General features: G+C 31.3%; 3 protein-coding genes across 3 annotated transcripts; 1 reads left to right on the top strand and 2 right to left on the bottom strand.

Annotated features, from left to right (window-relative positions):
- The first annotated feature begins 1,420 nt into the window (after window positions 1–1,420).
- On the top strand, window positions 1,421–2,177 carry LOC112796196 (putative germin-like protein 2-1). Its single transcript, XM_025838540.1, has 2 exons — window positions 1,421–1,538; window positions 1,636–2,177. The coding sequence occupies exons 1-2, from the start codon at window positions 1,421–1,423 to the stop codon at window positions 2,175–2,177; spliced, it is 660 nt and encodes a 219-aa protein (XP_025694325.1).
- A 156-nt stretch (window positions 2,178–2,333) lies between these two features.
- LOC112796195 (uncharacterized) lies at window positions 2,334–4,674 on the bottom strand. The gene is made up of 2 exons (XM_025838539.1): window positions 3,979–4,674; window positions 2,334–3,344 (listed from the first exon to the last, which is right to left on the bottom strand). Exons 1-2 carry the CDS (start codon window positions 4,577–4,579, stop codon window positions 2,563–2,565), a joined length of 1,383 nt encoding a protein of 460 aa, XP_025694324.1. The 5' UTR covers window positions 4,580–4,674; the 3' UTR covers window positions 2,334–2,562.
- A 3,178-nt stretch (window positions 4,675–7,852) lies between these two features.
- LOC112794615 (homeobox-leucine zipper protein HDG11) lies at window positions 7,853–13,019 on the bottom strand. Its single transcript, XM_029297559.2, has 9 exons — window positions 12,901–13,019; window positions 12,030–12,147; window positions 11,725–11,961; window positions 10,707–11,252; window positions 10,311–10,412; window positions 10,005–10,220; window positions 9,750–9,930; window positions 9,082–9,440; window positions 7,853–8,314 (listed from the first exon to the last, which is right to left on the bottom strand). Exons 1-9 carry the CDS (start codon window positions 13,017–13,019, stop codon window positions 7,889–7,891), a joined length of 2,304 nt encoding a protein of 767 aa, XP_029153392.1. The 3' UTR covers window positions 7,853–7,888.
- Between the last annotated feature and the right edge of the window lie 1,940 nt (window positions 13,020–14,959).

Here is a 14,959-nt window from a genome sequence, read left to right as displayed (position 1 = left end):
ACATAAAAAAATACACTTCGGACTAAATTGTTCGCAGATATACCGTTAATTATAATAATTTATTTTATTTATAATTTAGTTAGATAGCTATTTTATATATTATACTATTGATTAATATAAGTATTTATTAAGTTATTGTAATTATAATTTAAATAGTACAACAAAAGAGATAATAATAAAATTTTTGATATAATTAACATGTGTTCTAATGATACAAATTAAAATTATTAATTAAAAAATTATTATAAAAAATTGTATAATAAAAAATATAATTAAAATTAGTGTATAAAAAATATTAAAAATTTTAAATTTACAAAAAAATGACAATAAAATGATGAAGGGACTAATTTGGTGCACAACATTTAATTTTAGAGACTAAAATGAGTCATTTAATATACAGTAAGAGGTCAATTTAGTGCATATATAATGATGACATAGAAGATGATACATAGATAAATATCATTGTGACATATAATCTGATATGTGACAAAATAACATTGTGATACATAGCATAACTATTTACTTCAGCATATCATGTGTTGCTGACCAATACATCATCATACCTTTATATGTGGCCAAATCATAAAATAACACGTGTCACTAAAGATTTACGTCATCGAATTATGTCAGTGCATTATTAATAAAAAAATAAATCAGAGACTAATATAATATAATTTTTTCAATCTCAAAAATATAATTGGTGTAATTCAAATTTAAGGAACGATTCTAATATAGAGCGTCAATCTCAGGATACTTGGGGGATTTTAATCAAGTATATATAAAGGTCAAAATGTCTCCGACGTATAAATACGACAACCACGTGTTTCTTAAAATTATATAACAACAATTAACAAAGAAGCTTTTCGATCATACAACTCTAAAGACCTAAATAAGTACATCAGCTTCAATCCAAATACAGGCTGTTGCCCTCCATTTAAATTCAGAACCACCCTTATTTTATTGCTAACTCGTATTGAATGTGTTTCAGAATCACAAATGGAAGTGTTGAAGTGTTGATTGATTGGTTCAAATTAATCAATCAAGATTCCTACGTTGACTCATTAATTAACCAAACACTCTTGGCCGGCACTATTTCATACTCTACGAGACACTGCTTCTCTGTGACTGTGCATGCCAGCATGAGCAAAACTCATACACCTTATGTTAGTGTACTAATCAACAATATAACATATTTCAAAAGATCGATGACTATTTCAGTTCTTGATTGATTAATTATTAGGACGGCATATAGTATTTGATGCGCTTAATTTTACATCTTCATCATCATTAGATTGCTATATAAATGCCTTAGTGCAATCCTATATTGTCCATCAACTAACACACTAAAACACACACACAAATTAAAACCCTTCACAAAATCTGCTATATTGCTTTAATTTATTGTGCTCCTCTTTGTGAAATGGCTAACAATTTTTCATTGGTGGTAGCAATTTTAGCTCTATCACTTTCAGTTGTTGTCACGGCAACTGACAATAGTGCTCTTCAGGATTTCTGCGTCTCAGACCCACAAGGCCAAGGTATGTATATATATATTTCTTATCTTAATTAACCAACAGTTTCTCTTCATGGGGAAAGGTTTAATTAAATTAAATTATTTCAAATTATGCATGGCAGTGTTAGTGAATGGTTTGGTGTGCAAGGATCCGAAAGTTGTTGAAGCAAATGATTTCTGCTTCAGTGGTCTTCACATAGCTGGAAACACCTCAAACCCTAGTGGATCTAAAGTCACTCCAGTGGCTGCAACTCAGCTACCAGGACTCAACACACTCGGCATATCCATAGCTCGCATTGATTATGCTCCATGGGGGATTAACCCTCCTCACACACATCCTCGCGCCTCCGAAATCTTGACAGTTCTTGATGGATATTTGGAGGTTGGATTCGTCACTTCCAACCCCGAAAACCGCCACATTCGGAAAGTTCTACAAAAGGGTGACGTCTTTGTGTTTCCGGTGGGACTTGTTCACTATCAGAGAAATGTAGGCAACAGTAATGCTGTTGCCATTGCTGCTCTTAGTAGTCAAAATCCCGGAGTTATCACTGTTGGTAATGCTGTTTTTGGATCTACACCTGAAATTGCTACTGATGTTCTTGTTAAGGCTTTTCACTTGGATGAAACTACCATCGGTTATCTCCAGTCCAAGTTCAAGAATTGAAATGAGTAGAAAGAATTTAACTAATTTATGCACAATTGTTTTTATGTTCTGATTATTATATTCTTGTTGATTTGTTGTATCTTGAGTGGCTTTTGATATGTGTAATACTATTTGGTGTGTGAATAAAATGATGCTTGGTGTTTTGAAAGTGAGATATGAAATAAATATTATAAATTTATTATATGATGTTCATGTAATACAGTAACCATGAATATATATAGCTAGCGACAATAATTTCCAATTAATAACCATTACAGCATCATCAAATTAGTCCAGTGTTCTTTGATGATTATGTAATTTATTCTCATAAGATAAAAACATAAACAAATTAAACAAGTAAAGGTGTCTGATAATCAAATTAACATAAAGCTGCAGAAACAATAACCTATCTCCTGCAAACAACTCCTTGTCCATCAATTCCACTTTGGCAGCTCAACCCTTCAAAACTGCTCTTCTCTCCAATATTATTACTGTCACCAACAAAACGAGAAACAGAACAATCTGTGGAGAACAAGCTAGAACTCTCGAATTCACTTCCACTACCACCCATCACGGCCATCTTAGCTCCAATATCCAAACGGCTCACATAGTTTTCCTTATAAGTTTGTCCCAAGACCCCATTCACTTCGCTGCTCAGATCCAAGAACTTGAACCCTAAATCAAGGTGCGCAAGACAATCCTCTTCGGTAACCCCATAGCTATGAATTCTAGAATCTTCTTCAGTTATAGGAACAACCTTTGCGCTCACCTTCAGTTTCCCTTCGACCTCAAGAACCACGCTGTTGGTGGCGGAGTCTTCAGCCCTAGAAACGGTTACGCTGGGGGAGGTTTGGGATGTCCACGTGGCTCCTTCTGATTGTGGGAGTGTGATGGGTTGACCGTCGAAGGAGAGGTCAACGCGGTCGTTGGAATCGTCCCATGCGGCGGTTTTTTGGGCCCCGATGAAGAGTGTGTGGTTGTTGTTGAAGAGGATGGCGATGGATTGAACCCAGGTGAAGTCTCTTTTCATGTTTTGGCTTCTTCTGCCGATGAAGTGGGCGTTGATGTGGAGGTTTGGATCGGAGACGAGGCAGAAGTTGGTGTCTTTCTTGCCGTGGAAGTAGAATGTGGTGCCATCGCCGCCGATGAAACGAGGGTCTTGGCAAACTGCTCCTGGTCTGTCACAATCTGTGCCAAACATAATTCAATATATTATACCAAAAGTTAAATAATTCAATATATTAGGTATAAAGTGAAAACTCATATGAAGTCGATTTTACGTGAAGTTGATATCTGAGAGCTGTTGATGAAAAATTTAGTCAAATCAGTCAAATCATCTAATAGCTCTTAAGTATCAACTTCACGTGAAGTCGATTTTACCTGAGTGTGAAAACTCATATGAAATCGACTTTACAGTTGATATTTGAGAGCTGTTGGATGAAAATTTAGTCAAATTAGTGAAATTATCTAACTGATCTCAAATATCAACCTCACGTAAAAATCGACTTCACTGAGTTTTAACTTAATTTATTTTGTTATGTGTATTTGGAATTGAGAAAGTTTAAGAAATAACGAGTATTTTTATTAAAATTTAATTAGTATTTAATCAATAAAAAATGTGTAATTTTATATTATTAAATATAATTTTACATCATTAAAAATATTAATAATAATTAATTAATAACTACAAATTACAAAATGTGCTGGTTTCTAATATTATTAACATGTATTTTATATAAAAAAAATATTTGGTGACTGATATTTATTTATTTATTTTTTTTTGTATATATAAGATGGTTGGTGTGTATATATATGTACTTACTGCAAACAGGTTTACAAGTGTTGCAGTCAACCTCACATGCAGCAGGGCAGGCGCTAGGACAAGTGAATTGCATGTTGTAGCACTTAGGGTAGTTCTTGTTCCTGCATCTTGCTGTTTTTGGTCCAGAAGGAGGAGTTGGAGTTGAAGGTGAAGGAGTTTGAGGAGGAGTTGGAGATGAAGGAGTTGAAGGAGTTTGTGGAGGAGTTGGAGATGGTGTTGATGGTGGTGGAGATGAAGGAGTTGTTGGTGGTGGAGTTGAAGAAGGTGTTGAAGGCGAAGGAGTTTGAGGAGGAGGAGAAGAAGGAGTTGAAGGTGTTGATGGAGGTGGATAGTAAGAAGGTGTTGAGGGTGTTTCTGATGGTGATGGAGTAGGGTTAGAACCCCCAACACAAATGGGCTTGCAAGAAGCACATTCCACAGTGCATCCATCAGGGCAAAATTTGGGGCAAACATGCTCCAAATTGTAACAATGTTTATACTTCTTTATTTTGCAAGTTGCATGGCTTGGATTCTTCGCTATCCCAGGAGGAGTTGCCCCAGCCACTCCCACAAGCACCACCATAACTGCCACCAAAACCACCTGAACAATCATTTGACCCATTGATGCTATATATTTTTAATATATAGATCAATTAGCCCTTCAATTTGATGATTCAAATATAGCTCTTGTTACTATATATTATTTGTAGCTATATATATTTGTTTGATAAGTGATGGGAATGTCATGCCAAGAGCATTTCCTTTTATAGGCATTGAACCATGAAGATTAGATTCTATAATACATTTTATATTATTCTACACATGCATGCCTAAAGTTCCGGATCATAACCTTTTTGGTTTTTATACGTCTTCTTTATTGATTACTATTCTCTATTCTCAGTTATAGTATGTAACCATATCTTTCCCTAGGTTCCTTAAGAAATTAAATTTGTTCAACTCACTTTATTGTGGTTGTATATATATAAGACAATAATTTTATTTATTTATTCGTTTTGTTTTTGTTTTTTGTGGTCTGCTTCTATAATTTATTTCTAAAAGACAGCATGGCAGATTGGCAATGGCAATGTTGTTAGTTAGTAACTCCCCCCGGTTAGTTGTTGCTTGTTGTAAGGTGTTGCCTTAATTAGTGTGCCAATATGAATAATTGAATATAACAATATTTACAGGACAAGAAAAGTTATTGTAATAATGATAGACCTATAAATAAGAGTTAGGCAGCGTAATATTTAATTACCGTATATAGTGTTCAATGATATTGTTAATTAAAGGTTGACTTATTCTCAACAAACATATATATACCAGGGCCCTTTGCATTTATATGGCAGCTCAAATATATTCTCTTAAAAACTCCTATGCTATAATTATTATCCCTAACACATATGAAGTGTATTATTCTCTCTATTATATTTTGGAGTTTTTGGAGGATATTAAAATAGATGTATTATTTGTTCGGAATGAAAAATAGTATCAATAATAATTTTGGTCACTCATGGCGGCTGTCATGCATGTATGACTAGGTTCAATTTTCCACTTCCATTTAAAGTGATTCCTTCTTGAATTCCTTCGCGTATATTAAGCTTGAGCATGTTAGAACGGTAGTACCAGCTTATTTTATCTCCGTCACAAGAAGCTTTTGTTCCAAACAAATATAAGAGAGACCTTTTCAAGAAAATATTATTTTAAAAGTAAATTAAGTTGGTTCAGGCACTGTTTTTGTATCAGAGCATTCCAAAATTCATAAAGGCAGGAATGTATTTATGTATTTGCTTTATAATCAGGTTTGCTATGAAACTAAGTGAACCGACGTGAGTTGTTTTCCTCTTCATAATAATTGCCTATTTTAATTAAAAAACTTATTTTTTGACAAATGATTATCTATTTAAATATATATATTCAATTATTGTATATCTTTAATAAATGATTAAAAAAAGCGAATAAAAAATATATAGTAAAATTAGCGAAATAGAGAAAAAATGTAGAAAAAATAATTCATAATAATTTTATAAAATTACTTTAATTTTTTTAACTAAGATATTTTTTAATATTTTTATAATAATATATGAATAATTTTGTTTTTGTTCGATAGAAATATATTAACATAGACCATTACATATGCATAGAAAAAACAGTTAGAAATTTTTTTTACTGTATCTATTTGATAGGCTAAATACTAATTTATCACGAATTTAAATTTCACTTAAGATTTGTTGTTGGCTAATAAATTGTTGCATATACAAAACGAAATTTGAATTTCCGACACTTGTTTAAAAAGGCGAGAGTGAACCGACTATTCGACCACTCAATATTTTTATGGGTAAAGTACTGTTTTGATCCTCCAACGTTTGGGGTAAATCCTATTTTGATCCCTAAAATTTTAATTGTCATATTTTTATCCCAAAACGTTTAAAATGATATCAATATTATTCCATCATCAAATCTCTCATTAACACTTAACGAAATTAATGTACTATTAATAATGTTTTTGTTAAAACTATATTTGCTTAATTTCAGTCTCCTACCTATACCTTCTCAACAAGTTGAAATTCTATTCTTCTATTTCTTTTTACACTATTAATTTTTTAAGAGAAATTTAAGAAGAAAAAAAAAGTAGAAAAATAAAGTTTGGACTTGTTGAAAAAATAAGATGAGAGAAGGAATTGAACAAATTCAGTTTTAACAAAAGTATTATTAATAGTATATTAATTTTATTAAGTGTTAATAAATAATTTGACAATAGAATAATATTAATACTATTTTAAACATTTTAGAATAAAAATATAACTATTTAAAGATTAAAGATTAAAATAGAATTCACCCAAATGTTAAAACTAAAACAATATTTTACCATACTTTTACTACATATACATACATCTTCAATGATCCAAAAATCGCCCAAAATAGAGACATAGAGTAGGCTAGAGATAGAGTAGATTAATAACAAGCCACAGCCCATAAGTTGGTAGGGCAAGAGCAATACACATCCAAACTTTTAAGAGTAGGTTTTTTGTCACCATAAAAAAAAAAAATTAAGAGTAGGCTTTGCAAAAGTAAATTGATTGAGTGTCACACTGTCAATATATGGTACTTTTTAGTTTTTAAGATGCCGTATTTGAGTTTAAATCTTAAACCTTGTAATTGAACTTTAATAAAGACATTAAAATGTCTTTTTTTTTTAAATACGTTGACACATATTATGTTATTATTAAACATCTTTATTAAATTAATTACTAATTTATTTTTTATTATAAATTAGAACAAAATCAGTTTATTATAACAATAATAATAAACTCAATTGTTTACATTATAATTATTAAACTTAATTTTATGCGATCGAATTATACTATTTAAATTGAATATCTTTAAATTTTTTTATAAAAAAATAATTATATCCCTGATTTTTTATTTTTTGAATATTTAAATTCCTAAAAATTTAAAAATACAATTAAATTCCTAAAAAAAATTAGATTTATTGTTATTGGTATAAAAAAAATCGGTTTTATTCTAATTTATTAAAAAATTTAAAAATAACCGATTCATTAATACGTTGATTATAATATGACATGTAAATATTTTTACATAAAGACGTTTTATGCATCTTTATCAGAGCATTCCATTGTCAAATAGTAAATAAAACACTTAAATATATGTATGAATATATAGTGTATGTAAGTTTGTGATGCTTAAAATTGAACGTCGTCCAAAATTCATTTAAAAAACTTTAAGACAAAATTTCGAGACATGTCACAAAAAGGGGGATAATTTCATAATCCTCACTTATACATATAACTAGAGAATTGAAAGAAAAAAGATGTTCCATAATTTTATTTAAGAAAATGTCAATGAAAGCAGTCAAAGTACCACTCTCTGCCGCAATTTATTCCCAAAAAGACAAAAAAAGGATATTAATTAATCAGTGCAAGGCATTGCAGTTCAAAGCGTCCTTGATCTTCTGGACGGTTGAAGTCAAAAGGGTGTTAATAGAATCCACAGATTCCATATTCACTAGGTTGGGTCCACAAGTGATGGTATTAACCAGAATTTGGAATGCCACCGTCAACAGTGACCCTCCTTCTGATCTATGCTGATAGCCATAGCTTCCAACTCCACCAAGAACCGATGGTGCAATAATGGTGCTGTTGCTCATCATTGATGCTCTGCCATCTCCACACACAACAAATCCTGAGGGAAGGATAGGGATGGTGGAAGAGTCCTCGCCGCTAATGGCGACGTGGATGGCTTCCACGTCAGCTGGAGCATACACTATGTAAGATGATCCCACTGGGTCTATGAAGCTTTCTTGAATTATAACGGCATTGTTCTCGCTTGACATGAATGGCTGCACCACATACCGTCATCTTATTAATATAATTTTCAACTTTGTTTGTTTTATCAAGTTTATAGTTACTTAAACTTGAGACAACAACAATAACCATAAAATTTAGAGTACAAAATGGATCTACCTAAATTAAAAATCAATCATTAAAAAAGATATTACATATTTATATATAAATAAGTGTCATTTCATTTACTTTATTTAATATATATATTATATCAAATATATTTTTTAAAAATAATTAATTTTTTATATATACATGTTTAAAATACGAAATTTTAGTTAAATATTTTAATTTTTAATAAATTTTAATAACTAAATTAATTTTTAATTTTTAATTTATTAGACAAATTAATTTTTTATTAAATTTTAGTAAAACATTAATTATAACTGAAAGATTTGATGATTAAAAATATGAAGAATTTAAAATTAAGTATCTAATTTATTAGATCAATATTTCTTAATTCTTATTGACAGATTTAATGATTAAAAAGATTAAGAATTTAAAATTTAAGTATTTAATTAATTAGATCACTATTTTTTAATTTTTACAAAATTATATATATTAAAATTATTCGCTATATATTTGTGAATAAATATATATAATTTAATTATTTTTTACGTATATTTTATACTAGAGATTAATTTTAGTAACTGATTTTAATATACACAGATTATAATTTTAATTTTTAATAGAGTAAATTTAAATTTAAATTAAAAATGTTAAAAAAGAAATCATTTAAAAAATGAAGGCGATAATTAATGTATACCTGGATAATTGATGTATTGTTGGCAGGATGAGTTCCATTTGAGATGTGTGCAATGTAGTGGACTGGAGTTGTGCAGAAAAGAACATCCCACTGAGAGCGTTTGTTGATATCAGTCAAGAATTCAAACACTGTGTGGTAATGGAGAGGCAGCCAAAGAGACGTTGCAGCAATCACAATGGTCCCATTTGGCTGCCCTTTCTCTGTGCATCTTCGAGCTGAGATCCTCACCCCACTGTTGTACTCCACACTCAACTGCGGAAACTCCACCTTTCCACTCATGTTCAAATTCTCACTAAATAGCCTCACCAGCCTCTGACCTAGCCTCATCACACTCCTCCTTCCTTCATTTGTATTTATCACTGATCATACAATTCATCAAATGCAATATTATATCCATTTAAATATTCTATAAGCATGATTTAATTTTCCTTTATTTGAATGAGGAGTGTTAGGACCAGCAATTTTTGTAATTTGTAGTCATCAAATAGCCATTAATGATATTTTTAATAGTGTGAGATTTTATCTAATGATAAAAGATGACTCATTTTTTTATTGGTTACATGCTGGGCAGAATTGAATAAAATTGCCGTCTCCTAAATGTTTCCTTCTTTTATGTGTTTTTTTTTAAATATATTTAACGTAAACTTCAAATTAAATTAATTAAGTACCTCCACCATATTCATGATCAGGTATGTTTTCAAGAGCATAGCTCATAGATCTGAGGCACATTCTTTGAAGTTCCATAATCCATCTCTGTGCTCCATATGCAGCATTGGTGCTAACAAGATCTCTGTAAAGCCGGTGAGTCTGAATCTTATCATCCACTTCCACGTGTTCGATCCAAGTAACCTAAAGCATCGTGACCAAGATTGTTATATATTATTACTGATGATGATTCAATCACATACATGTTATCTTATTACCATGCAAGAAGTGGAGTTGGGGAGTTCCTGGATCAAGCATCCAGAGGGACGTCTCCAAGAGCGAGAGCGAGGAAGGCGAAAGGGGTAGTTTCGAAGCGAATCGAAAGACACATCTGTTATGATCCACGATCCAGGCTCCAGTTGATGGCAGTGCCGGAGGAATTGGAATTCACGAGATGCCACCAATGGTGAAAACCCGTGCATCTCTTCATACATCTGCACATCCATACATACATACATATATAACTATTAATTATTGTTTCAAATCATCATCACTTCTTAATTTGAAGAATGAAAGTTTAGTACCAATTGTAAGGCTCCGCTTCGACTTTCTGGCAATCCAATTTCAAAGACTTCAAGTGTCTGCGCTTTTGTAACTATTGTTGGAAAAGCATTCGCCCATTTTTCCTGAAAATACATATATTCATAAAATATACGATGAAACAAATTAAACAACACATCTATTTATACACAAATATATATTAACTGATTTTAATAGCTAGTTTTAGTATAATATCTTTAAAGAATTGTATGCAAGCAATCAATTATGTGTTATTTTACCGATAAAAATAATTAATTTTTAAATTTTCATTTATGAAAAGAATAATTTTATTATACTGTAAAATAAAATATGTGTGAAATGACATTGTCATCTTTTATTCTTTATATGATATAAAGAAGAGTTGTATGCAATGGGCTAACCGAATCAAGAAACAAATCAACCAGTTGAATCCCACTTATGTTGACAATCCCTGATTCCTTTGATGATTCAACACGAGAGTTTCCATCGTTGAATTGATAAACCCTAGGGAACATCTTTTCGTAGCTTTCACCGTGAAGCACAAGCTTCCCATCAAAAGCAGAACCAACCCAGAACGGTTCATTGAGGCGAATAAGCCTAAGCAGTTCATCCAGGGCGGTAGCCGCAACCTCGGAGGCCAATGCAACCTCCATTACTGCCACACCTTGTTCCCCATTATTATTATTATCAGCAACAATTGGTGGTGGAACATAGTTCTGATGATGAAGTAGTGAAGAAGAAGGGCCTGCAACAACATCATTGATGCTAACCCCTTGTTGTTGGTTCAACAAGGTTCCATTTGCAACTGAGAAATCATACAGTGGTGTTGTTGATGATGACCCCGCAATGTCTATGTTGTTCGGAATTGCGTTTAGCTGCTCTATATCTTCAGGGTGTAGCACCTCTTTCTCCAAGTACCTTGAAAGAATGTTTGATATTTTCCCATGCTGAAATACCAATTCACAAACAAGGATACTTAATTCCGACTTTAATTTCTATTCATTTTTCGTTTATAAAACTAATAATTATGTTTATTATTTAGAAATGTGGTAGCACTAATTGATTATTGCATTAAAAGTATTTTATCTCATATTTTTAAACATTAATAATTAAATAATCATTAAAAATAATAAAAATAAATAATCATTTGTATCCATAAAAGATGAAAATATTCATATATGTAGTCATATTAAATCGAAATTAAATTTGTACTCACATAAAATACCTTATATGTGACAAAAGTACCCTACGTGTCACTACAACTCTCTAAAAATAAGGTATTTTTGTTACACAGAGAACATTTTACATAAATACAAATTTAGTTTCGATTTAGTATGAATACATATGTCAGTATTTTAATCTTTTATAAATACAAATGGTCATTTATTCAAAATAATAAATTATAATAATCCTCAATACCGAAACATGTTGAAAAGAGGATGTGTTGAAGGAGTTTAGGCTTGCCTCTTCCTTAAGGTGGGCATTTTCAAGAAGCATTTTCTGCATGAAGTGTTCATGGTCTTCACCAGCGGCAGGTGGGCCCCCACAAGAAGGGCAAAGTATATTATTAAGTGCCTCTTTCATTAGGAGATTCTCGTTTTGTATCCTTTCATTCTCAGCCCGAAGAGCATTGTTATCTGCTCGCTCATGTTGATTCTGAAAATTATGTTTGTAATATGATGATCATTAAGTTTTATTTGAGGCTTAAAAAAAAAAAAAATCACCTTTATTTGAGTTCTCTTATTCTGAAACCAAAACTTGACTTGTTTTGGCTCTATCCCAACCTCCTCAGCAAGTTGCCTTCGTTGAGCTTCATCAGGATGAGGACAATCAATAATGTACCTAGATTCCCAAAATAAAAAATTGAGATGTTAAGAGATAATTCATAACTGTAACTGTTAACAAGGAACAAGCTAATTAGATCGTTGAGGATTTACACAATTTTTAATTTAAAAATTTTGTTGAATATAAATAATCATTATTACACTAAAGCTAATTTGTAATTTTTTAAAATCCAAAAGCAACATAAATATTTAGATTTATTTCTTTTTTTTTTTACATTTAAATTTATTGAAGTATTTTAAATTTTATTCGTTAGGCTGATTATCTCGTCGTGTAATTTATGTCCTTGTTGCCGTCAATTACTTCATTTGGGTCTTTGATCCTTTAATTTTGAGAAAACAGAAAATCCGTAGGGAATCAAATATTTCGGCGCAATTAATCAAATCTACATCTCAAAACAATAATTATTGACAAAATCAGATTCTATTGTCTCTGAGCGTTATTTCTCTTTCCTCATAGTTTTGGACTTCTGGTTGAAGAGTAAATTTAATTAGAGATTCACATAATTTTGCAGCGTACCGGGTCGTTGCATGCGCAATAAAAACAACAATAATGAGAAGACGACACAAAAATAATTATGATTATAATTGAGATAAAGTATGTATTTTGTTCTTAAGGGTTGCAATTTTTTAGACGAAATTAAACGTTATAAGTATTTAAAAAAAATCGAAAACGTTAGAAATAAAAAGTATATTTTATCTTTATAATTAAAAATAACGATAAAGATTGATAAACAAGATATAAGCAATTTACTTTTCAAGTTTAGCTGTTTGAGCAGAAGTAAGGCGTTTGTAGGCAGGTCTTTTTCCTTTGTTGTTACTACTTCTTCCATCATCACCAGATCCAGCAGCTCCTGTCACTGAAGAACTCATATTTCAACTTTGATAACAAAATACACTTGCAATTTCTTAGTGGTAGATTCTTTTCTCTCTTAGCCTCTACCCTAATTCTGTGTGATTGGGACTATTCTGCATAATCTTATGTTTAATGTATATATATATATATATATATATATATATATATATATATATATATATATATATATATTATACTACTGATTAGTAATCCATTAGGACACCTCAATGAATTGCTACACATGGTTATGATAACCTTCGTGGGTCAATGGCCAGAAAAGGCAAACTATTAATAATACAGAAAAGGAAAAAAAAATCTAATAAGGAGCAATTAATTCTTGGACAAAAAGTAATACAATAAAATATTTTTAAAGGAGAAAATGAAATTCATTTGCAATTAAGCATAACAGTTATTTGGAAATAAAAAAAAGTTAATGGCCAGAGTACCTTATTTAAAAATTATTCTATTAAATGTGTTTTATAACACGCAAAATTATTTATGTGTCTCTTTTTATAAATTTAATCTTTTGTAAAAAGTGATTTTATGATATGGTATTAGAACTTTTATGAGGGTAAGGCCTAAAATTCGATTTTCGTTGAACCTAAAAAAAAAATTTAGCATAAGGCAAAAATATAAAGAAGAGAAAAAAACCTTATGTAAAAATTTACGTAAAATTTAAAAGAACATCTTGTTTGAAGGATAACCATTCATGTATCTTCTCCTGTCAATTTAAAATTTTGGAAGAAGTAATTTCATGACATATTTTATATAAAATTGGTCTCTTTATAAATTTGATGATCATTTTACTGCGAATGTGCCAGATTCAAAAAAGCATATCTCTCTATTTTACATAGAGCTTAGTCGACAACTAGAGTAGCAAGTGTAACCCCCTACCACATAGAACTTTACACCTAGGATGTAAAAAGAGATGGTGAGGCACTACGACCTCTAAAAATAAAATACATATATATAATAATAGAATGAATATAATAAACTAGGAGTCTTGAAAAATGGGTAAAACGAAATTTGTAAAATAAAAAGCGCATTGCTCGGGAAAAAATTACCTGCGTGCTAAGAAACCTAAAAGTTCAAGATATAAATAAGCAAGAGAGAGAAAAGAGGGCCAAGAATACAGTATAACTAACTCCTTACTCAACCTGCGAAGTCAAGGCTGGCCGGAGAATATATATACATACATATACAAACATCCAAAAAACCAGAATAAAGAAAAAGGACCCTAAATCTCCTGTAACCTCTATGAGAAAAAAATAACAAGTTTCTTAGAGAGCAGGCTAAGTACATAAGTATATACATACAAACAGTAAACCCAAAATGACCCAGAACTACTCCGCTTCAAGATTCCAAATGCCTAGCGAGGAGTCTCTCGACCTGCATCTGAAAACAACAACATAGTATGGAGTGAGAACCGGAGGTTCTCAGCATGGTAAAGGTACCACGTGTATAATAAATAAGGTCCTGGAAATCCCATAGGCAATCCTAGAACTCCGTTATTCAATTATCCAACTTAATTACTAAACAAAAACCATAAACAGGGATAGGTATTCTAAATCTACCTAACTTACCCAATTTCAATCCACACCTAACACCAAACTATTTCTCCGTTTCCTCCATCCCTCCATCATCCATAATGCAACAGGTAACAAACAACCAAACAAGTTCAAGCACAAGTAATGAACATATAATACAAGTAGCAAATATACAAGTAGCATGTGATATATATCAATTAGGCATTCCTAATTAAGGCATAGCAAACAAAGCACACATATGCATATGATGAATGTCTATCATACTAGCTGTGAGCTCACGTGTCAGTTATTTTGCCAGAATTCGACACATCTGGTAGCTAACCCAGACATTGGTCTCTAGGTTGCGCATCTCCAGGAGGATCATAAACGAAGGAGAGTGCCTTTCCACATCGAAGGAGTGTGCTTTTCCA

This window comes from Arachis hypogaea, chromosome 4 (genome assembly GCF_003086295.3).
Source record: "Arachis hypogaea cultivar Tifrunner chromosome 4, arahy.Tifrunner.gnm2.J5K5, whole genome shotgun sequence".
Classification (NCBI taxonomy): domain Eukaryota; kingdom Viridiplantae; phylum Streptophyta; class Magnoliopsida; order Fabales; family Fabaceae; genus Arachis; species Arachis hypogaea.
This window is presented reverse-complemented; position numbering and strand designations above follow the sequence as displayed.